The 25,173-nt window shown below is 46.1% G+C and overlaps 2 protein-coding genes across 6 annotated transcripts in view; both read right to left on the bottom strand.

The window, feature by feature from the left end:
* The window catches only part of LOC119456994 (dehydrodolichyl diphosphate synthase complex subunit Dhdds-like), an 81,729-nt gene that overhangs the window by 40,461 nt on the left and 16,095 nt on the right, over positions 1–25,173 (bottom strand). For 4 of the 5 annotated variants that reach the window (XM_049669716.1, XM_037718814.2, XM_049669718.1 and 1 more), the window contains exons 1-2: positions 7,201–7,396; positions 13–197 (exon numbers count right to left, since the gene is read on the bottom strand). The exons of the other annotated variant lie outside the window; for it this stretch is intronic. In XM_049669716.1, the coding sequence (XP_049525673.1) occupies positions 13–197; positions 7,201–7,279 (264 nt within the window). In that variant the 5' untranslated portion in view covers positions 7,280–7,396. Of the gene's footprint in view, positions 1–12; positions 198–7,200; positions 7,397–25,173 lie in introns of those variants that run through there. 5 annotated transcript variants of the gene reach the window in all.
* LOC119456993 (isoprenyl transferase-like) lies at positions 10,318–22,105 on the bottom strand. The gene is made up of 5 exons (XM_037718813.2): positions 21,968–22,105; positions 19,109–19,225; positions 16,790–16,894; positions 14,564–14,783; positions 10,318–11,210 (listed from the first exon to the last, which is right to left on the bottom strand). Exons 1-5 carry the CDS (start codon positions 22,057–22,059, stop codon positions 11,037–11,039), a joined length of 708 nt encoding a protein of 235 aa, XP_037574741.2. The 5' UTR covers positions 22,060–22,105; the 3' UTR covers positions 10,318–11,036.

The following is a 25,173-nucleotide window of genomic DNA, read 5'->3' as shown; positions in this document are numbered from 1 at the left end:
AAGGCTGCTCACCCTGCCGAATAGAAGCGCTCCAACGATGTATGTCCGTCGAAGGTCTGTGCCCGTTCGCTGCGCAAACCGCCGGCTGCCGTCTGGCATGATGGCCACGTGACTAGGAACGGAACCCAACTGCACCAGCCAGAGTACGGCAGCGTAGTACCACGGTGTGCGGCTGGCCCAAAGTGTCGCTTGGGAAACTGTCGAAGAAGGAAGCTGGAGTTAGGTCTAACATGCGACCACGTATTTTATGACACATGTTGTAATTTACTAATTTTATAGCCGCCCAGTTCGCAAATTGGATCCACTAGGAACGGTATCTGGGGTGACAGTAGTTTTGAGATATGCGTTTCCAAAGTGTTCGACGAAGTGCATTGGTGTCCCGGTTATTTTTGAGCTTCAATGCATAAAAAAAGCGTTCTAAAAAAAGTAAATGAAGCAACAGCAAATTTTTACTGCAAGTTCAACAGCGCTTATCTCAAAACTGGTGCCACTTTACAAATTCGCTGCAAGTGGATATGTCTTCTGAAATCACTGGAGGAGGAGGAAGCAACTTTATTTTGTCAATTTGGCTTAGCTTCAGGCGAGGGAGCGGCCAGGAGCTGATGGGGGCGGGTGGGGGGGGGGAGGATCTTTCCTGCAGTCCAAGAGAATATGATTTAAAGAGGCTATGGAGCCACATAATGATCAGTATGGGTCTGTAACGTCAAAGTCTGTGTGTATTTGTGGGTTGAGAAAGGAGTGCGTTTGGATTCGGCGCCAGGTGACTTCTTGTCCCTTGGTGAGCTTGGGATGAAGTGGGGGGTTTTGTCCGTCTTGCGAGGCGGTAGTGTTGTGCAGTGTCGTGGTATGTGGTCAGTGGCTGGCTGAACAGGTCCCCGGGTCAGAGACGGGACCCACCGCTCGGCTGACGAATCCTCGAGCACATTGGTGGGCCGCCCTGTTCGCCGGGTTTCCTGCGTGAGCCGGGACCCATATCAATTCAGTTGGGGCGGGTTCTTCTTCACTGTCTTGTTGTTTGGGGGAGAGTAGGGGGTGCAGTATTCGCAGCGTTGCTGGGGTCACAATTCCACGTGCAAAGTTGGATATGGCGGTCTTTGAGTAGCTGATTATGATTATAATCAGTTCAACCCAGAAAGATTAAGAACTGATTATGGTGGTAAATCCGGCCGCTGCAGCGAGGGCAATGGCCGCCCCTTCTGCCTGCGCTGAGTTGAGGGCACGCACAGAACCGGCCGTCCATACTGGTGCTGCTGCGCTGAAGTAATTAGTAGAAAGGTTGGTTAGATAAATTTTTGATAATTAATCAACATTTCATTTTGATTTCTTGTGCAAGTATTGTCCACATCTTTGAGTAATTCATCGCAATTAGTAGATTTGTGCTATATCCAAGAGGTAAATTAAAAAAAAATTCTGTTAACGTTAAAAAAAAAAATAAAACACCTGGTATATTATCATCCGTATTTATATTCACTGCATGATCACTTACAAGATAGTGCTAGTTTGTGCACCTCTGTTACGCTTAACCAAACGATACATGACGACACAAAACATGTATAGCCTCCCGCATTTTTAACTATATCGCGCGAGGACACTATAATATGATCGTACGTCGTCCTGAAGGCAACATCGCATTAGACGACTCTTGCACAGGAGAGTGCTTAGTGAGCTTGAGAGTACTTCTGCCGGTGTCGCTGATAATCGCCGCTTAAAGGCGCTAAAATTACGCGTAATGGACGCTCACGCGATATAGTTAAAAATGCGGGAGGCTGTACATGCAATGTAGCCTCATATACAGGGTGTTTCAGCGAACACGTCCAAAAATTTTTAAAGGTTGCCTTGGGCAGAAGCACACTTCTAGTTCATGAGCTGCTCTACTAGAAGAGGCTGGCATTACTAACACACAAAAAAATTGAAATGATGAATCGACTAAATAACCAAAATTCACTAATTAAGTTTTGAACCCATTGCCTTATGGCCCGTATTGCAATTTACAAATTCTAGCCGTGGAGTTCGCAAGGCGGATCCACTTGGAACGAATTCTCAGAATGACACCAGTTTAGAGATATTGATTCTAGAACTTTGCGGAGAAATGAATTGGTGTTCCAGTTACTTTTGTGCTTCAATGCATAAAACGACGTTTTGTTAAGAAAGTTAAAGATCCCATGGTGGTCAGAATTAATCCTCCACTACGGCGTGACTCATAATCAAACGTTTTTTTTTAGCACGTAAAACTCCAGAAATAAAAATACCATGCAAATGGAAAGGCCTTGTAAAAATATTGGATGCTCCGTTGTTCACTTACTTTGATTATAATGCGAAATTGTAACAATACTTTCGTAGTATTTAAGTCGTACATTATTTCGACTGCTATGTTTACGTGCTTTCGATGACGTCAAACTACTCTACTTGACAGTGGCCTCCTTAGCTTGAACCGCTCGCAGCCCGCGTGAGAGCTGAGCTGCGCACGGGGTAAGGAAATAACTAGGAGGACGCTTAACGCGATAAAATAAGAGCGAAAAAGAGCTTGCCCAAAACGCGATCATGTCACGATAACCTTTAATGTCTTCCACCGCCGCAGCAGCCGTGCTCAGCGCACTCTGTTCTAATAAGATAATGGATGCGACAGTAACGTGCGGCTGCCGCAGTCGCACTTTGAAATTAAGCCAAAATCAGTTATTAATTATTAATTAATAATTGCTCATTTATTACGAAATAAATGCCTATATGCGAGAATCTTTCCAATAAGACGTACAGAGAAACTATAATCCCGTTAGCCCATCTATTTTTTTGTGTGTGTCGATACAAACAAGGAACATACCCAAAATCCAGCCAGTCAAAGTGGCGTACTCCCTGGATGGTTCGACTATAGTACACCATAGTTTGACGGATGCCGAAAATGAAAGTTTCAAGTTTGCTTCGGCTTCACTGTGTCACGATGACGCTCGTAACATTTCAAGTCACAAAGATGTGTCACCTAAATTAGTGCCAACTGTGCATCGAGTATTTGTTTATTTCTCCTTGAGGCACTGCTGTGGAGGTTCAGTTCAGTGAAATGAGTTCGCAGAACTGCACTCCACAGCAAGCGTCACTAATCCTTTCGGTCTGACAGCCTGCACGCGGCACTAAAAGCGAAGTGCATTCGTTCAAAGTGACATTAAGGGTGCCCGTGTGACTGGGGTATATGACCTACCCGGAACCAAGCACACATGGCGGAATCGAAAGAGCACCGGGGCACGTGTTGGATTGGCTTTTTGACAGAGGAAAGTGATGGGAATGGCTCCTCGGAGCTTGTGAAATTGGCTGCGTGAGGTGATGATTCCTTCTATAGTTTATTTCGTTCCTCCACATATATATATACAGGTGCGCTCCGAACAGAGCTTTGTTTTTAGCGCGTAGCATTCGTTGGTTCTTCATAGCGACTTGCGGTTTCTTTGAATCCTGTCTCGCATAATGTAGCGTGTCGGTAGGGGTGTGGACGAGAGCTGGGGATAGGAGTGAGGAGTGACGGGTCGTGTAAATAGAAAAGACATCATGTCGTCGCCGTTGTCGTCGTGTCGTTGGCGTCAAAATAATTGTCGTCGCTATTGTTGTCATGCTATCGTCTTGAACGTCGTCGTGGTGGAAGCGCCGTCGTGACTGTATGCCCTCGTCTCGTAGTTGTCGTAACACATATGCTCGTGTGACACACATATTATACTCGTCTTACGCGGCCTCTACCTTACCCTATAGGTGCCTCGATGTCAATACCGCCTATCAAGGCACTCTACCTTGGACAAGTTTACCCATTACGTGACACTTCACGCAACCCCATTAAATGGTACACGTAGCCGGCTACCCGCAAAATACTTCGCACAACGTTACTTCCCATAGTAGTGATGATGATGATGAAATAAACTTTAATTCTCGAGACGGTGTTCCCGAGCGTTTCAGCTGTGGATCACTCTAGGTGGGAGGGTCCCTCATTCCAGGAATCCTCTGGCCGCGATAGCATCCCGGGCTCTGGCGACAAGACGTCGTTGTTCGTCCAGGGCCGGGGTGGAGATCTTGGCCTCCCATGTCTCGGCGAGGAGGTTCACGTCTTCGGACGTTGTATGTTTGGTAACGGCGTCTTCGGGGCGCCACGGGCACTCGAGTAGCAAATGAGCCAGAGTGTCTGGCACGGCGCAGATCGGGCAGTTGTAGGTGTGTAGTGTCGGGTGGATGCGATGCATGAAGATCCCATGGGTGTACGTATTGCTCTGCAGTCTTCGGAATGCGGTGCTTTCCTCTTTGGTCAGTTTTGTATGAGGTGGCGGGTACACCCTGCGTCCCAGTCGGTAGTGTTGGAGGATGGCGTTATACGTGGGGGATATTGTCTCCGTTTCCGCTGCGTCACCAGGCGGTCGGGAGTCTCACGAGGCGGCGAGAGAGGCCCGGTTGACGTGATCGCGGGCCGCGGCGTGTGCCGCTTCGTTTCCCTCGAGCCCCTCGTGCCCTGGTACCCACGTGACGCAGGTGTAAGGGAGCGGAGTGCTTCTTTTCTGCAGAATTTTGACTGCTTCCACCGATATTCGGCCTCTCGTGTAATTTAGTACTGCGGATTGGGAGTCCGTGAAGACTGCGACCACGTTCGTGCTCGAAGTGGTGGTGAGGGCGATCGCCGCTTCTTCCGCTGTCTCCGAGTTCCGCACCCTGACTGTGGCGGATGCCAGTTCTTTGCCTATCGAGTCAACCACACTCAGGGCGTAAGCGGTTTTTTCCGGGTTTTTTCCGGGTATTTGGACGCATCTACGTAGCGAGCATCTGGATCGTGCTTGTGGCGTCTTAGGATGGCGTCGACTCGAGCGAGCCGGCGTCCCCGATGATGCTCGGGATGCATGTTGCGCGGTAGTTTGTCGATGCTCAGGGATTCTCTTAAGCATGGCGGTATCTTGACCTTGTGGTCCGCGTCGGAGATGTAGCGTTCTCCGTAGCCGAGGCGCGCAAGGACCGATCTGCCCGTCGGCGTGAGCTTCAGCCTCTCGAGTTGGTTGGTTTTCTGGGCTTCCACCAGCTCTTGCCAGGTGTTATGAGCACCCATTTTGAGAAGTCGTATGGGATGGCATCTACCATCCTATAGTAGTGGATTGTGCATATATTTCTTTCCTTCTCGGTAACTCTGGGAGAAATACTAATCGCTATTATTGACTGCACGCTCATATAACGCCAGTCTGCCGCTTCTGAAATTACCCTGAGCAGTTTACTCGAACATCCCGGTTCGGCAATGCAGGCATGCTCGATGGGACAGTAGGATAATTTTTTATGACATACCTACGCATACAGTCGCATCAGCAGCCGCGAGAGACGTTTAAGATGTCAAGCACTGGTCAACCTAGCAAGCCTGAAGTGGTATGGCTGGAATGGAATGGGTTTCGAGGACTGGAATGACTTTCGGAACGTGCAATTTGGAGCATCTCTAGAAAATCACATTTCTTGCTCATATTATTAATTGTTAGTATATTGTTATTTATTTGTTAGTGTATTTAAGCGTCGTTCTTCCTTGATGTGTTGATCATGAGCATGTAGAAAGCGTGAGTTTTGAGCCGTAAGAATCCGCAGTTTTGAGGTACTATACGTCGCGCATCAATATATTGACACGTGCACTTATTTATCCTTCCGCGGACTGCATTTAATCCGCTAACAATGTTATCGCTCAGCGCAAGACGCGCCGGCGTTACTTACTCGAATGTTATCGTTGGTTCTATCTGCTGTGTATGTACTCGCCGAACCTTGTGTAATCAGATTGTATGCGGGATACGAATTGTGTAGTACTTTCTGGAAGACGTACGGGCGCCAGTGACCACATCTGGAACCATCGACGAGCCATGTATAAAAGCCGGCGCAATTGACCAGCAGATTAGATTTTCGAGTATCGCTGACATTGCTCGCCGCTGTCGTTGTGCTTGAGTGTTGTTTTGCTGGGCACAAGTTCGCCCAATAAAGAGATACATTTGTAACTCACAGTTTTGACACTGTGTCGTTCTGCACCGTCACTGCTATGTGGCAATGTAAGGACAAAACTAATAAACTAATGTCTCAGTCGCATAATCAAAACGTGATGGTGATGTAAGATAATCTCATTACCTTAACAATTATTACGTGGTGTGTTCGGATAAACGTTCTTGCGAGCCAAATTGAAATGTATTATTTTCCGCTGAAACTACAGCGTTAAGCGATTTTTGCATGCGCCACTAATATTCCGTGCGAATATCCCAGAGTATTAGTGTCGCCGTTTTCAAAGTTGTAAATCATTACAGCCTAGTCAAACTGTAATGGTGCACTTTGAGGCTGGTTTTATTGGGTTGCTGCTACTTTTTATGCTGCAGCGTTTTTCACGCAGTCAAGAAGTGCCGTTAAATTGAGTTAAATTCTTCGGTTTTACGTGGATGACGACGATGAGGACGACGACGACGAATAAGATGCAACGCGCTTGAGGTAACCGTAGGATGATGACTACGACATCCACCCAGGGTATGATGTGGAGTACCCGATGAAGAAATGTAGTGTTAGCACGATGGTGCCGCTCGGAAAAGTACTGTCATCGCTCGTCATAGTGGCATCATCGAGAAGGAACACTGATCGCAATGTGCGTGAAACACTACTTTAACGAGAACTCTGCAAATAAAACTCAGCTGAGAAATCGCAATATGGCCGGTTTGTTACCTTGCGTTGCTGCGACCTCATAAGCAGCAACATTAGACTCGGAAACATAACGCAGCGGCACTAAACTCAGCAACGTTTCCCTGCAACACTAAATTCAGCGATATGACTATAAGTGACACCCTCAGCGACAAGTTATGTTCTCGCATTTGCATATCATAATAATTGCTTAGATGTCCACATAGCGTGTTCAGGTAAAACTGGTTGTCATGGTTATGTCATGGTTCTGTTTGCTTGGCAAAACTCGCAAGAATAACAACAATTTCAAGATAGCCCATCCTAAAGTGTATACTGCAACATACTTGATGTCCCAGCTGCTTCCCAAAACTTGCGTTAAGTAGTCGAGGATAATCTTAACTGTAACATCAAGGGATTTGTTTAAACAGACTTTGGAGATGAATATCTCGAAAGTCTCGAAAATCTCGAAAGCTTCATCAGATTTTTGAGAAAATTGTTCGAACTGCAAACACACGTATACGCACGTGCGCGCTACGAATATTAACTGCGTCACAGCGGCGTTACCTTCGTCATCGTTGCACACACAGTCAGACGGTGCTGTTTCCTGGCTCCCTGCAGCCGCGTCTCCCCGTGGCTGCTCCATCTCTGCCTGTCGCTTGTCAGTAAAGGTGCATTCACACGACCGGACGGAGGAGGGATGTTCGCAGCGGATGGCGTATCACGGGGCGCGCGCGTCATGAAAACGTGCCGCCCTCGCCTAGCCCGGCCTCCCCCGCTCGCGGCCCGGATTGAAAATGCTCGCCGCTATTTCCGTCCGTCCGTTTGGCGGTCGTGTGACCTCAATATCACGTAGTCAACGTCAAATCTGTCAACATTGGACGGATTGGCGTGGCTACGATGGCGTGTTGGCTTGAAGCCACGTGTGCTTTTGTTGTGCAGCAGTGACCGCATGTGCTTCTGTTTTGGTGCAGCGGGAAAGGCGAGTCGTGGTTGCGCGCGTATCTCTATTTACTCAGACCGCGCAGCCTGCGTGACCTTAACATGAGTGAGGTGCACAAGAAAGTGAAGAGGCAACCGCCACTTTTGGATCTTGTTGAGGGATTCACAGCGCTATGGAATATAGAGCACGCTGATTATGCAAACGCGCAGCTGCTAATCGTTGCAGTCGAGAGTAAGCACGCGGATTCCGCAAACGGCGCTCCGGCTGTGGGAATGAGACCTAACTCGACTGCGCCGGATTCAAGTGATCACGTGACTGTTTGGCCCGCGGAGCCAGCGGGATTTCGCCCTCGCGTGTGTATCCTCCTTAATGCTTCATTCACACAGCCGTCAAACGCTCCGTCGCGTCACCGCCACGGCACCGTTTTTCGTCAGTGGAGAGGGTTTTCGAGTCGTTTTCCCCTCAAAAACGAGTCGCCGGCGACGCAAAGCAGTGCTCTACGTTTCCGTCGTCAGCACGGTGATGGAGCCCCGCCCCTAGAAAATCAACCAACATGAAATGAAGAAGCCGTCGCTAAATACAGCCATTTTACAAAGCTGAAGCTGGCAACAGCAGCGGCTTGCTTGGTTGCTTCCTATGCTGCTGGTTTGTTTACATGCGTTCCACGTGTGGCACACCGAAAACTTAGCTGTGCGTTTCGGTGGCGTTCAAATGTGCGACCTGGACAACGCCGAAGGCAGAACTTGCGATTCAGACAACTTCAACTGGCGTTTCCTGATCACAGAGCGCACGCTTTATACACCGCAGACGTCGCCAGCTCGGAACTTTCTCGCAACGCGCATTCTTTAAACAGACATGCTTTCAATCAAGGAACCCATGTTTGCTCTCAATCCTTTTTCGAGATCGCTAATTTTGTTATGACTGAGTACCAATGTATAGTATAGTATAGTATTGTAACGTGGCAAAGAGGAGATAGAAGAGGAGGAGAACGAAGAACTCAGCAGCAGCCACGGCTACACTTCGGTGGCATGTTTTGAGGCAACAACAACAACAACAACTTCGGTGGCGACATCGTGGCGACCTCTCATGCATCCTAGTCTTCACCTGTGAATAAACATCGATCATCCGTAACAGTATAGTATAGTATAGTAGTGCCTCACAATCAGAACTGGTTATGGCACGTAAAACCCCAGAAAGAAGTATAGTATATAGTATAGTAGTATAGTACAGTATAGTATATTATAGTATTAGTATAGCATGGATGTATTATATAATAGATTCGCTGTAACTTCGGAACGTGCGTATTTCTGAAACGCCATTTTCTAGTTTGGTAGAGACAAATTGCGCGCGGCTCTGCAAAATTTCCCTGAAATCCATCGCACTGAGCGCGTGAAGCGCGAATGTATGTGTCATGTGTGACGTTCCACTCCGGTGCTTTTAAGTTCAGTGCATCCGGTTGTAACGGAGCAGGAAATAATTATTCTTTGTGTTCTCTTTGACCACCGACCGCAGCTGACGGGACATCAGCCACGTGGGGTTGTTGTATCCTGCCACCACTCTAATTGTTTGCTGTCACGAACGTTGCAATACGTTGCAATACCTTTATATTTCTAATTTAATGTGTACTCAAGCTGCACTTACGGAAACATTTTCCGGCTTAGTACCATGTATACGTTGTCTTAGCTTGTGACAATTTACTCCGTTTCACTGGTAAGTCACAGTACGCTGTGTCCAAAGTGTGTACGTATGATCGCGTGTTGCTTCCTTTACAGCGAAGCTGTATATGGCTAGGTTTGGACGGATCGCATCCGCGGACAAAACTACGCGTAGAACAACAATTTTCGCCGGCGGATATATATCGGTTTAAGTGTTTAAAGTGCCTTATTTAGCACAGTTGTCAAAACGGATGTTAGCTTAAAGAATATGAGGTAACTTTAAAGTGATTCGCAACAATATCATCAAATACAAGATTGCCCAAATTGGTTAATAGATATGCAGACTATACTTAAAAATTACCTTGAGCACGGACTGAGGCTTTTCAAGGTAGCTTTTCTTAACGCCTCCGATACACAATTGGCTCCACTGTGGAGGGGAAGTCGCTATAGCCGAATGCGTGTCGAAGCTGTATATGGCTAGGTTCTGGCTAAAAGTGCATGCATCGACAGGGTGTGTCCAAAAAATTGAGAACCTTTCCTCTGTCGAGAAAATGGGGGTACCCGCGTATCCCATGCGGGTATGCGACACACGTGATTTTATTATCGTTGATCGTGGCGTAACTGACAAGCATGTGATGTTATTGATGTCATCACCTATCAGTCATGTTAGTCATACATTCGTATCCTTCTATGACAATTTTGGTATATACCAAGTGAACGAGACGCGAGTATTCGAGAGGTAGGGTTTTAGTGTTACACCACCACCGCCGGCAGTTGTGAGTCGACAAAAGTCGCGTCGACAAAATTGAATCCACAGTAGCCTGCTGCGCGCCGGTGGTGCTCCGTGGCTCCGGAGTGGATGGCGGAATAATAAAACGTCATTGTGTACCCACCAATGTATTTGCCTCGTTTTCTCGCGACGTCGACATCGCTCTACCGACGTTATCAGCAGTAGTACTTTGCTCTTGCTATGGCCAGGACGCGCGTAGTCCGTACTGAAGAAGAAGAACGTGCATGGAAAGAGCGTGAATGGACTCCAAGACGACGGGAAGCAGCTATAGCCGAACGCATGTCGTCAGAAGGATCCGTAACGTCGGATAGCCGCTCTGTGACCGATGAAGAACAACAGCGTGCCCGTGAGGATTGCCTTCGCGAACAAAAGCGGGTGTGGGCGCGATAGCATCGGCAACCAATTGCAGTATATCACACTTACCACAAAGCAATGGTTACCATGGTGACAAAGTAAAGAGAAAATAAAAGACGATAACAACGAAGTTATGTGTATGTGTCTTTATTGAATCAATATAGCAATTAACCATATATAACTCAATAGGGTCATCAACAGGTACAGCTTCGCTGGTCATCCATCTTCACATAGTGGGAGGGCTCTGCATTTTTGCTTGTGTACTACATGTTTGAAATAAGTCTTATATGCTAAAGTTCGAAATTTAAGCGTGCTATCCGAGCACTCTGCTATATTGTTGCTGGTCGCTTTCAAGCGGCAAATTGTGCACAATACTGTTTTTCAAGAATATGCTCAGTAGCTTAGATATATTGTCGTCTCACAGTCGCCTCTGGCATATGGCGTCAATGGATGCTTCTGCACACCCTTTACTTGACACTTTCATATTAGACTTACGAACAGTTTCGCCCCAGGAAGACTAAAACAAAAATGCTGCGTCATGCCGCACGTTGCTTTTTTAAATTTTATTGCTCGCGAGGTTGAAAAGTAATGATGTTTGGTGATCGTGAAGAGGACGTCACTTCAATTTAAACAGCCTTTCAATCTCACACATATAACATAGTCATTGATCCTTTAGTCTGTCTCGAACATTCAGCCCCCGATGTGTGAGGCTGTAAACGCTGCAGGTTTTCACAGCTTCGACGTTCTTCATGAAAGCTTGTTGACGGACTTTTCGTCCTTGATCCAGCTTGTCGTCGCGAGAAGTCCCCAAGGCACGATGTCGTTCTTTCACGGCCTGTTTATGTCGAAAACAGAAGAAAATGAACGAGATGACATTGTGGATGTCAGATGATTCTCTTAATTAAAGAGAAACATTATAGTGACCTGTACTGGGAAATCACTGTTTCAAAATACTGAAAAAAAGCCACTTTTACTGTGATAAGCTGCTTGGTAAGCCGGAAAAGACGAGAAAACGAAAGACCGATGGTGACGCCGCCTGGAACTTCCCGCACCAGCTTGCCGTGACGTCACGTAATTTAACGGCTAATGCTCAGGCCTAGTTGTCTTGTTGTTGCTAAAGATCGACTCCACTGTATTCAAATAGGGTCAAAGACGGCACTTAACAAGTTTCAAGAACTTTTAGTGAGCCACAAAGGCCCACGCGCAAAAAAAGAAACCTTGAAATCTGTGACGTCACACAACGTACCGACGCTGGGGTTTCGGCGTGAAATTCAAAAATCAAGCTTTGACCTTTATGTTCCAGTAATCTACCTATTACCGCGAAAATTACGAAAGTATTATTTTGAAATATACTTTATCAGTATAAACAGATGTAGTGTTCGTCTTTAGAGAATAGGATGGTTTTCTGGGCCAGTTGGTGAGCACAATAAAACAAGACACTTACTATCGGCGTCAAATGAAACGCGAACAGAGGAGCGCGTGGCCGAAGCATAACTGAAGGTATAATGCGCGCCGTCCTGTCCTCACCATTGACAGGCGCGCACATCCGGTTCGACCGAACTGCGAGGTGATGCTGCCTCTTTTCGTTTCTGTTCTGGTTCTCTTTTACTTGAACGCGAGAAAATAAACGTCGAAGAGTACAGACACTAAAATAGCGCAGCATAGGGCGAGTATTATCGCACAGTACGGCGAAACCGTAAGTGCCATCGGTTTCAAGTGAAACGCGAACAGCGGTGCGCGTGGTACGGTTCACGCCATCATCATAACTGCGCCAGTATCTTCTCTTGCTTTGAACTAAAAGAGAACCAGAACAGAAACGAAAAGGGGGAGCATAACCTCGCAGTGCGGTCAAACCGGATGTGCGTGCCTGTCAATGGTGAGGACAGGACGGCGCGCATTATACCTTCAGTTATGCTTCGGCCACGCGCTCCGCTGTTCACGTTTCATTTGACGCCGATAGAACAGGAAAACGCTAGACGTACAACTTGAGTTTATGCTGAACAAATTCTGTAGATCGCTGCCACGCATAAGTAAAAAAAAAACAGCATTAATAGCAGCCCCCCCCCCCCCCCCCCCCCCAAAAAAAAAAAAAAAAAAAAGATACCATGCGACAAGCCCCCTTCCCCAGGCCCTCAACATGTGCTCAGCGTGGTATATTAAAGATATATTTCAAAATTCGAGTTCCTTATCGGTGAGATGGACGGAAGGTTCATTCACACGTAATTGCGTGCCTAACTTTCTGATGCAGAAAGCTACGCATATCTCTCTTTCCAGTCTGCCGCGCTCTCTCCCCGCTATCGAAACACTGGCAAAGTGTGGGCTGCAGCCGCACTTCTTGCAATGCAAGTTTCCTCCTGTACCTGTTGGAAGCAGATTGCGGTGCTCACTCATGTGCTAATTCATGTAGGCACGAACGTTAGAAAAAAATGTCACAGTTTCGCCCTAAGGGCGAAGCAATGAATGCGATAGCAACACAGCAATGTCATACGAAGTAAGGTGAGCGGCTTTGGTAGCAACAACACGCAGAACTGTTGTCGACGCCATCGGCGTTTTGCCCGCGTTAGCTCAAAATGCGTGCGGCGTTGGTGACTGTTGCTGGAGCCTCTCATATAAATAGGCACTTGGTGCCGCAGCTAAACGTCGCGTCCCTTCCTTCCCCCTCCCCCACGGCCTCTCGCGCGTCTGAAGAAGGCGCGTTTGCTCTACATATATGGTGATTGTAAAGGAGGAAAGAGACGCCTACTTCTGCAGCCCTTAAGGAAGCACGGCGCAGAACGCGCGTTTGTTCTCCGCCGTGCGTTCACTCCCCGTGAAAGAGCGCGTCCCTCGCGCCCTTTCACTCGCACATACAGCGTTCGGCGGCGCGCGGCCACGATTTCATCTCCATTGACGTCATACGGAACCTCACGGCGACGGCGACGGCGACGGCGACGGCGACGCCGACGGCAGAAATCTGCTTTTGAGTGTCCATATAATTGCTATCGCAATAAAAAGCGTCTAATAAACTAGAGAATAAGCGCATTTCGTGAAAACGGTGGTGTGCTTTTTTCCACAGCCACTGCACGCTTCTTTTCGCCTGCGATGCTGTAGCTCAACCTTGCCAGTTATTTGCTCGGCGCCGGAAACACCAGCGCAATACCATTCTTTGTGGCCATCAGCTTTAGGTTGTGGTACAAGCCGTGCAAATATGGCATCACTTGAACTTTTTTCTTCTCGAAAATTTGGCGTATTCTGCGGTCTTCCCAGATTTCTTTTTCGTCATATTTCTTAACAATGAATGAATTTTGTGGTTTTACGTGCCAAAAACATGATTTGATTTTTAGGCACGTCGTAGTGGAGGACTCCAAATTAATTTAGACCACCAGGGGATCTTTAATGTTACTCCAACGCACGATAGACGAGCGTTATTGCATTTCGCCCCCGTCAAAATGCGGCCGCCGCGACCGGGATCTGATCCCGCAACCTCATGTTTAGCAGCGCAACACCACAGCCGCTAAGCCACCGCGGTAAATCTTTTTGAACAAGGTTTCAGCAGGAAGCACAAAGATGCCATAGCTTTTTTTGTGCTTCGCGAATGCCATAAACAAGAGCTGAACCGACTCTATGCAGGAGAGTTTTGACGTCCAGGTGGCCACAGATGCGTAGCGGCTGTCTACAGAATTTGTTCCCAATGAACTTCAGTTGTAAGTACAGCGTTGTTCTGCCTGTTTTTTTTTTTTGTGTGTTCGCGTCTATACCTACTGAAACCATCACACATTGTCTTTAGTTTACATTTGTGAGTGAGGTAGTGGACTATAACAAAGGCAGAATGACCGTTGTTTGCGCCTATTGGCCCTATCTGGTTTGTGTTGCACCCTCTCGCCAGTGATACAAGATTTGCATAAATTCTGATGGCGTAAAAAATAACTTGCTAAAAATTAAATTCTCCCGGAAATTTTGAAAACGTCGTAAAAATATTCTAAACTATTTTGTCACAGTAGGAAGACATAACACAATTGTCTATGAAATGACATGTTTCAATCGATTATGGGAAGACGTTGATATTGTTAAACACTTATCCTAGTTTTATTTCGCTCAAATGTTCTTTCTTATCTTGAAGTTTCTGTCTGTGGAGTATGAAACGTGTTTTTTTTTTTTTTTCATTTTTCTTGACGGCATACTCTTGATTGGGCAGTAGTTGAGACTTACCAAGATGGCGGGCCAGTGCAATTGATACATTAGAAAAGCCCAAACCCAATCCCAGAAGCCAACATCCGGCCACTTCTTTGACGTCATGTTGAGGTACGCGTAACCACATTGCATGACCACGAAATCGCTTAATCGTGCACCGGCGCATCGCATCAGCATGTCCACATCGGGGCACTCTGTTTGGTCGATGTAAGAGTTCATGAAATCTTCGGTGAGGTCACTGCACAACAGCGAAATAACGAAAAACAGAATGAATTTTGAGCATTTACATTTTACAGGTTAGATGGTATATTATAGTAGGAAGGACGGAAAGCTATACCAACTTTAAAATGTATGTCACATTTGTATCAGATTTACGTTAGGTGCTCAGGGTGCCATTGGTGTCTCACGTAAATTCATTTACGTGAGACATTCTGGTGACTTAGCTCTTCGATTGCGTGAACGTTCGGCGTGCTCCTAGCTACCCCCTCACTATCCCAGCAAAGAAATTAAGAAACTTGGCCGGAACTCAAGGCTTCGTTTAAAGGCATAATTGTTCATTGACACCGGCAGCACGTGGTTTAATGCCAGCAAATTTGCACGAACAAAACGCAGTACTCAGAAAGGATTAAAAAAAAAAAACTGCTGCACCGAATGAGTGCAAGCTTTAGTAAGTTGTAATAGAAATGTGGTTCTGGTGCTACGAAGACTAAGCGGAAAGAAGGGACAAAAAGCACGCCAACTTCCTACTGAATTTATTACACAGAAACACCCATATTTTATACAAACAGGATTGACATGCATAAACCCGTCAAGTGCACTACACGTGTAAAAAAAAAACAAAAAAAAACAAAACACGTTATCACTGTACGAACCAACAACACCTGCCATCAGGCGATCACGACAAAAAAAAAATCGCATTGAGAAACTAAAAATTGGTATTCGTTGTCGTGCAATGACACCGAGGGGAAACTCATACAAGCATCCCCCTTTTTCTTTATGCAATACGCTTCCAGCAATTCACGTGCCAGTGAATCCCAGCTCTTACCAAGCAGACACGTGTCCCCAAACTGCGGCACGCAGACGCACAAATCACAATGAAAGGAGAAGAGCGAACCTGTTCCAATTTTTATCGAGAAGCTGTGCTCCCTTAATTGGTCCTTAGTGCAACGTCTAATTTGGCCAATATATACTCGGCCGCAACTCAGAGGTATTTCGTAAATAACAGCGACGGCACAAAGCAGAAAAGGCCTGACATGCTGATTTGCGCACGCAGGCTTGGTCATTCGAGAGGCAATGCGACTACAGAGCCTCGACAGCTTGTTGGGCGCGGAGATAACCACAGGCATGTCGTGCCGATTCGCAAACGTTTTCAGGTTGTGCGACACCTTGTGCATATACGGCACAGCTTTCGGTATTTTCTTATTTCTCTGCAATAGACCGGGCCCTCTGCTAACGCTCTTAAACCTCTGGAGTAGATTCTCGGACACACTAATTGGGACTGAAGTAGGGAAGCCGGTTGCAACCAGCCGTGATTCTTGCAGGTGAAAGCTCTCTTCCATCTTGCATTCGCATGATTTCACGTGCGCAGACCGAATACACATCGTCGCTATAGCCTCTTTGACTAGTTTTCAGTTCGCGGAATCGAAAGGGAATAACTCCCTTCGCGCTCGGAGGCTATATTGCCAGCAAACATGTCGCTCGCTTAGGATCAGGATCATATCTAAAAACTGCGGTTCATGGGTAGAGGTTAAACCTTTTCCATGCTTTCTGAACATAGATAAAATTGAATTTGCAGAGGTAAATTACACGTAGAGTTAGAACTTTTCAAAACCACTAGGAAATTGCCAACGTATTTAAGTATCTTGGGGATGAATATCGTCATGGATGAACCAACTAGATCAAGATGGCATTTTGGTGGATTATATGACACAGTGAGTTACATATCGCAAACATACAAGCAGACAAACAAACTGAAATGAGCGAGCGAACGAACGAACGAACGAACGAACGAACGAATGAACGAACGAACGAACGAACGAACGAACGAACGAACGAACGAACGAACGAACGAACGAACGAACGAACGAGCGAACGAGCGAACGAGCGAACGAACGAACGAACGAACGAACGAACGAACGAACGAACGAACGAACGAACGAACGAAAACATTACACAAGGCAATACCCGGTATAAAAGCTTTCAGGCGCTCGCGCATAGTAATCTACAGGCAGGAAATTCACTTACTCGCTTCGGAGAGAGCTGAATTTGACCGCTCTTGCCATGTGTAAGGCGGTTTGCGCCATTTGGTGTTTAGTGGTATAACCGATGCACGCTAGACAAATCCGCGTCCTGAAAAAACATATATATATATATATATATATATATATATATATATATATATATATATATATATATGGCAAAACATTGCCATCCGTAGCTTTTAAAGTTATTTAAAAACAAATTACTTACCGCGACATCTTTGTAAAGTGAGTGTATTGGATTAAAGGTTAAATTGCAGGGTAGTGCGCAGGGGTGCAAGCACGCACGCGAGATGGATTGAGCAAAATAAATGCTTTAAAATAACAGCTACATAGTCGTTCAGGAATAGCCAGGGCAACCTTTTGAACAGGTATATGGGTTCTTAAATGCATCTGTGTGTTTCTGCCAATGGGAAGAAATCGCTGAAACATTTCGTTACCCGCAATGGCTTTATGCGAGTCAACCGACGAAAGGCACGCCCAGTACAGTGCACCAAATTACCGCAGACAATTGTAACACCTAAAACTAGTGGTGGGACAGCGATTGTTAGGTTTGACTTGGTGTGTAGAATGTTCTGAAGTTAGGCTTGTTGAAATTTTACGAAGATGGCTAATGCAGAGACGCACACCATATCCCTGTAGCTGCATTTTATTTGTTCACACGTTTAAAGTGAAATGCGTATTAGAAGATTGCGCGACTGATTGGCAAAACTTTTGTGAATTACTCTGGTAATTGCGAAATTTCTGAATTATGACTGTTCCACGAACTTCAGTACTATCCGAGATAATTAAATCCGTTCGGTATAGTGACTACGTCTATGCGCTTCCATGTTACCGGAAGCGAAGTTGGTTTCTTAAGGCGCCGGAAGCAGAAAGTATGCGATGAACAGTTTTCCTCGGCTCGGGAAGGTTAATATTTCGTCGTTGTGAATCCGTTTTGTTTACCTTAGCGTGCCGGCTAGCCAGACTCCTCATACGCGTGCGTCACTCGCAGTCCACCTGCCTACGTTACGGTGGCTAGACACCGTACCTACGTGATGGCTCGCCCGAGACACTCGGCTTGCCACTGTCCGAAATGAAAGGGATCGATCGCAGAACAATATTCTCGATATTTGAAGCAACTGCTCATTAAGGAAATAGGCTAACTTAGGTAAAAAAAATCCGTTCGTTCTTCAAATATCGGTATTCCTTACAAAATGCGTGACTAGTAAATTAATAAATAATAATTCACTAGACAGATATACATTTTCGAAGTACGTACACATCAGCACGTTGTGCCTACCTCTCTCCCAGCACACTCTCTATTCAAAGGAAGTACTAATGAAAATAACTGTCGTACCAATGCAGCTTGCGTAGTAGGTATATATGATATGTTAAGTAATTTCGTGAAACCTAATTAGAAGGCACTGGAGAAAAAAAATGGCTGTTAATGAATTTCAGCTTTGCATGCTAATCTTCCAGTAATATTTAAAGAAATATTTTACTGTAGGTTTACCATACACCATATCATGGTTAAATAAATGAATGCAGCCCTTCGTGAAGAAGCTGTATGAGTGGCTGCAGAACTTATCGTCAAACATTAACCGTTCATTGTCTGACGGCAGGTCTGTCCCTTTGCCGGCACTCTCTAAGCACTATCTCTCCCGCAGCATTTCTCTCTGGACCCACAGCAGATGGCGAGCATTCACTGCAGACGCGGGGGCGGAGTACTTCAAGCAATTCTCGGCGTTTTCAGGTGCTGGGCCCCAGATCCAGGTTGGGGCGGCCCTTACACCTTCTGTTGTCTCTTGTGCGTTTACATAAAATACCACGTACAGTACCTAGTGCGAAAAAGAAATTGCTAAATGTTGCGATCTTGTTTTCTTTGACTTCACGGGGTCGGAGAGCATTAGAACAATGCGAAAGTACACTCTCGGCATGCATCATGAACGCGGTGAGTATATCGTAAGTGGCTCGTAAGTGGAACGTTTTATGAACAGTCCCGATGACCGACAACTTTCGGGAATAACCATATTTCAAGGCTGACCTTACCACTTATACCAGCAGAGGGTGACGAAGGCTTTCATCGGGGAAACGGACTTGTTTGTAGGCCTTAGTGTAATGACTGATATCAAGTTACGTTGGTGGTTGTGCGCGTGCGTATGTGTACATTGTCTATCTCCGCTATATAGACATCGAGATCTGCTAAAGCAGAGCTTTTTCGAAGGGGAAATCATCGAACACCGTGAGAGGGGAGAACCTTACTAATACTCGATAAATGGGTTTCTGCCCATTTACACCCTGATAAACCTGTTTTCACACTTACCACGCTGCATCTGATGAAGCGATCTCCATGTCACGCATCTTCGTTTGGAGGTCAGTGGGAAGCATCATCATTTCCCCGATACATTTCATTCGTATGCCAAGGCTCTTGATCCTGCTCCTGAGTTCAATAGTAACGGCCACTTAGCACAGCACAGTATCGCAACTGGTGAAAAAAGATGAATTCAGGTCTCTGTTTCCTTGTAACCGTTAGGTTACTTAATAGCAAAAATAAAGAAAAACACACAAACACACACATATTAAGAAATGAAAGAGAAAAGGAAAGTACCGCAATCTACAAAAAGTCCTGCGTTGCTGAAAGCAAATAAGTCCAAGTTCAAGATTCAGGCTAGTTAGAGAAATAAACACCACGTAGCAAGAATGAATACGGAGACTTCTTACATAGTGTCTCTCATTACGTAAGTGCGCCCTTGGGGCGGTAAACAATGCTAGGTTCAGTTATTGTAAATGTTAAAGAAGACAAGCTCTACACCAAGCTAGACCTGACAGAGAGAACTAAAGAAACCTTTTTTTTTTACGGCAATGCTTATGGCTTACAAGCGGATAAAACTGCAATGGAAGGCCAAGTTCTATAACCGCTACACTTGCTAACTAACACAACGCCACAACACTTTGTTCCGTGATCTTAATCGTGAAGGCAGAGAGACGGGGGAAACTTAAACGTGGGGTGACACGGGAGATAGATTGACCACCGTTTTTCCATAGAGTAGTTTTTGTTATCTACAAGGCACCGGTAACCGATGGTGCCGTGACGTAACAAATTCGGCACTGGTTACTTAAAAAGTTTGTGGACTTCTGTATAAGTTTAGAAATATTTCCTGCTTAAATTAGCTGTTATATTGAAATGCACTGCACTTCAATTAATATTCGCATCGCTGACATTGATTTGTCACTTCCAGAATATGTGGCATCACACTGGTTCAAAGGTGCCGTCCTCACCTTTTTATCACTCGTAGTCCCCGTTCTGGCCCATATTCTTTGTTGTCAAAATACAGGCCTGCTATTTCAGTATTGTAGTATTACCAATCTAGGCTGCATTAATGCATTCGCCTTTTGTGGGAGGTGAGCATGTTCCTTGACACAAAATGTCAGCGCTTGCATTCTGAAAATTCTAAAGTAAGCCAGCATAATACAACTGACAAAGGGTTGTGACTAATCGTGTTTAAAAAATACCAGCGTAGCTTGCACTAGTGACGCAAGGCTAAAGAAACCTACGGAGCTGATCGCCACCTAGCTGGTCCTGGCCTTACGGGTTATGCTTTTTCCGGAATTTATTGATTATTGATCAATTATCGATTACCTCTTGATTGGCTATCGATTGGCTATCGCAAGGTATTGGCCACGTATTTGGGTTAGGCTAAGCACTACCAAGTCATCCCCAGCATTTCCCGGAATTTTTATTATTGATCAATCATTGATTAGCTATTGATTGGCTATCGATTGTCTATCGCAAGGTATTGGCCACGTATTGGGTTAGGTTAAACACTACCAAGTCATCCCCAACATTTTCCCCGGAATTTATTGGTTATTGATAAATTATCAATTAGCCATTGATTGGTTATCGATTGGCAATCGCAAGGTATAGGCCACGTATTTGGTCTAGGCTAAGCACTACCAAGTCAGCTCAGCATTTTCGGAACTTATTGATTATTGATCGATTATCGATTACTTATTGATCGACCACCGATTGGCTATCGCAAGGTGAAGTGAGGCGCAGCGGTGCGCAGTGACGTCATCGCTAGGCGAGTTTTTGCGAACGCTACGCGGGGAAAGCGAAAGGCTTAAACACTCGCTGTTAAAATGATGTGGCTGAGGGCTGTGATGTAATGCGACACGTCTATTTGATCACAATCACTTTTTTTCGATAGCTTGAATAGAGAATTGACACAACATATATGAAAAAGTGTATTTTTATTGCGATAGCAACTATATGGACACTCGCCGTCGCCGTGAGGTTCCGTATAAAGTCCAACGGCGATAAAACCGTCGCCGCGCGCCGTATGTGCAAGTGAAAGCGTGGGAGGGTACGCAAGAGAGGGAAGCGAGAAGGAAGCACGCCGTCTTCCGTCGCACGAAATGCTCCGGGAGGAGGGTAGGGAGAGGGGAGGGGAAGGCGTTTTATTCTGGGCGGCCGAGAAAACACAGCACACGGCGAAGTCTGTCTCCGACACAGATGACTTTTAAGATGCAGCAGCCCGTGCGGCCGCCGGCGCCGCCGGGGGCCGCCGGGGCCTCTCGGAGTAGAACGCGGCCCCCCACCCCCTCCCTATCCTCCTCCTCCCCCGGAGCCTTGCAGCCGGGGCCAAAGCCACTAGGTAGCTTTATCTGGGCGGGCGTGCGCGCCCGCGCAAGCCGCTGTATTTTTTTCGCTACTGCTTCGGGGACACTGTCCGTCGTGCGCTGCGTTTTCACACGAAGGTCAATTCGCTCGCGCCGCGCTTTCTCACTCCAGCGTTTTGACAGCGAGTTTCCGCGATCATCGAGTAAGATATGTTCATGTTTGCTGTTGCGCGCGTGGCACCAGGCTTGTTCATTTTGGTTAGTATGCCTATGTTTAGAAGTTTATACGGCCGATAAAACTATCCTTACTTCCTAAAGCTGTCCAATAATTTGCTATCTTAATCGATGCTTCACCAATCGGACGCAACTGCGACATCTTTCAGGATCCTGAAGGCACAGTTGTTGCTGGTGCCACAATTACCGCGGTTTCATCAGTGTTCTTTTTTTTTCATAGCTTTCTTTGCTTTGCATACCACAGAAGATTATGCATATTCAGAATTTACCACCTGTTCATGCTGCCATAAACAAGGATGCAACAAACCGGTGCAGTAATGTTACTCACAAGTGCACGTTGTTGAACCAGCTGCCTATGACTCCGTAGAACAGAGCATCTCTCTCGTATGCACTCCGCGTCAAATGACGATTTGCGACCATAAAAGCTGTTACTCCCCTGACGCCGGTTTGGAAGCACCACTGGCATGCCTAAGAAAAGCGATCGAATGTTACTTGTTAAGGTCGAAAGAAGTGTGCGATCATATTGTTACGCATATAATATTACAAAGTGATTTTTACTTTCATGTCAGCACTTTCAGCCAAGAAAAAAATTATCTGCGTCCTTTTCGTGGTAATGCCCGGCCATAATTTCGGAGTGGCAGCCATCTATGTAAAGATTGAGGAGGATGTTCTAGTCCTCTTTAAATTTTATTTTTGGAGGAGAGAGAACCGCGTAAAACACAAGTTGACGAAAAACACGACCACTAGCCTGGTGCCTTGTAACGAGGACAGTTTCCTGTCATTGCGACAGAGATGGGCTTGTCGTAACAACAAGTAATTAGGCCAACGACGAAAGATACCGAAGTGCTGTCGCTGCGAGTTCGACTTTCTTGTAGGGAACAAGACGTGAGACCTCGCTACAGAAGTATTTCGCTACGGTACTTGACTGAAATATCCATATGGTAATATAAGTAGCCTTTTTCCAGCACTACAGATGTTTGAAATCATTTTACCGCAATGTTTTTTTTCCTAATTTATACAAAAGGACTTCATTGGGTATACCATTCTAAAATACACATTTTATGTGTTGGCTGAAATAGGCTTGGACTTAGTTCCTCATTTTATATCCATCCCTATGTAACAAGCGCAATTTGACGCTATAGTAGCCTTAATATTATAATGACCCTAAGCGCAATCGATATTGACAAGTCTTGTTTAGCTTCAGATTTAAATATTTATTGGTGTGCTCCGCTATCATACGAGCCATTCGTTGTTACTAGTCACTGGGCGACGGGTGTATTGCGAGCATAGGTCGACAAACTCACTAATGAGGTGGTTCCCTCAGACTCAATCACACTCAGACAGACCCGTATCCGAGTCCGAATGAACCCTAAGCCAAAAAAAAAAGAATTTTGTGAGCGAGTATGAGTGAGTTCCGTTTCTTGCTCACCTGTGCTTGCGATCCCTTATAAAATTGGGCTGGGGTCCGTTTGCTGTGCTCGCTGCATCCGGTATACTTGCTTCTTTTAACAGACGCCATCGTGCAGACGGCTACAAATATGTATCAGTGGAAAGTGCTGTCTTGTTGCTGTAGCTGGCCTGTTTTCCTAGGTGCTCAGAGCTAGTGAAAACAAACAACGCAAAGTAGAGAATGGCCTCATCGAAGTGAAAGCTCTGTAGCTGTATGCTCTACCTATACTAACTGATTCGCCCTAACGTTTAGAGCTAGCTGTCAGCGGCGCGTATTTCAAAGCGCTGCCTTCACACGTAAAAGGAGCATTTGCCATGGCTTACGTCACGAAGGGGCGTTAATGTGATTGGATGCAAAATGGATCGTCGAAACAAAGTTCGGCTTCGAGCTGGAAGGAGCCCGAAGAAAAGTATTGCTTGCTTGGCAAGTATTGGGAAAAGATGGTGAAACGATCAACTTGTGAGCTGCCTGGAAAAAGAACAGTGCTACGAGCCATGTAGATCTTAAGAGTGCGAACATGGAGCGCAGAAAGCCCCAGCGAAGTGTCAATCGCTTTTCTTGGTATGTGTGTTAATGCGCTGGCTTTTCACGGACGCGAACTAGGAGTGTCCAACAGCGGAATCTGCTTGGACAGTCCTGTGAGAGGGACTATATTGAATTTAATTTATTTCTATATTGAATGTAGGAAAACCTGAACAAAAAAGCGAAATAAGTCACTTGACAGAGGTTCGAGTCCCCTTTACAAGGCACACAGTATGAGAAAGAACACCCACCACTGCACTGAAAACGTGACAGCAGCTCTTGAACGTAAGTTCAACGATGCTAAATGTCCGATGGGAAACCTACTTCGAAGACATTCACAAGTCAGCTTAAAATCCACACGCCACTAATAGTCGTTCAATATAAGCAAACACGTCGTTCTCTCTCATGTTGCCCACGTGTGTTGAGTGCTTTTTAAATGAAACGGCACAAAAGGAGTTATTCTATGTATTATATTGCATTTTTATTTGAAACAACGAAATCAACCTCGGTGGCTATGCGTAATTGCTGCTGATGAACACGAGGTTGCAGGTTCGATACAAGCATAATGAAAAAACACGTGCGTGCATATATTTATATGCACGTTAAACAAACTCGGGCAGTCTAAATGATCCCCCCCCCCCCCCGCCTCCCCCCAAATTGTGCGTTTTGACATCCCTTATCAGAATTCACATCTGGTTGCCGAGCAAGCGTCCGCTAACAAGCTAGCAGACTCGTTGGTAAGTACAATTGTGACACAGGCACATTTACTTGCCCGACCCAAAAGCTCAGTTCCTACGACGTAGGTGCGGCGAAGATCGGTGCCGGTACTCTTGACGAACCGCCGGCTACCGTCTGGCATGATGGCCACGTGGCTAGGGGTGACGCCGAGACGTAGCAGCCAGAGCACGACCACCTGGTAGAAGGGAAGCTCGTCTCTCCAAAGTGCCGTGTCGTGCGCTGTTAGGGAACGGAGCACGATATACAGCAAGAGTGTCAATAAAGCGGCCGGTGGGCCACATCTGGTGCATGGAGAAGTTCTACGCGGCTAACAGAGCCCTACCTTATTTATCTTCTCCCACATTTTTGAGCCCCTGAGTGCCTAGCACTGACGCCTCATAGTAGTAGTGCCTGAATTTGCTGAGCATATGAATAATAAGTGACGTACTGATATTCTGTGAGTTTGGGGCACTTATCAGCGAAGAGTTCTTTAAAAGGATACACATTTGAAACTGCGCTTGTGCATGTTCTTTAGGCTTTGCCGTGCACCTAGCATTCTACGGGTGCAAGGCCAGGGTGTCGACAGTTTGGGAGGTCCACTCACCTTCGTCTTTGCAGGTGGCGCCTTTAGACGAGGAGAGATGCACATCTGGTAAGGAACCGCATGTCTGCCGACCCATATTATATTTTGACAGGCCAGTACGCAGGAAACAGTTCTCAACGCAGATGAGCTGACAGTCGGCTGCACAGCTGAGCGCTTTAGTCGCATATGATTTGGACAGCAACAGTGCAGTGACATTTATTCACCGGCCACGAGCATAGTGCTCACGCTTTCTATCTCTTTT

The sequence above is a fragment of the Dermacentor silvarum genome, chromosome 6 (assembly GCF_013339745.2).
Source record: "Dermacentor silvarum isolate Dsil-2018 chromosome 6, BIME_Dsil_1.4, whole genome shotgun sequence".
NCBI classification, from domain to species: Eukaryota; Metazoa; Arthropoda; class Arachnida; order Ixodida; family Ixodidae; genus Dermacentor; species Dermacentor silvarum.
Note: the sequence above shows the minus strand (reverse complement) of the source record. Positions and strands in the feature narration are given on the sequence as shown.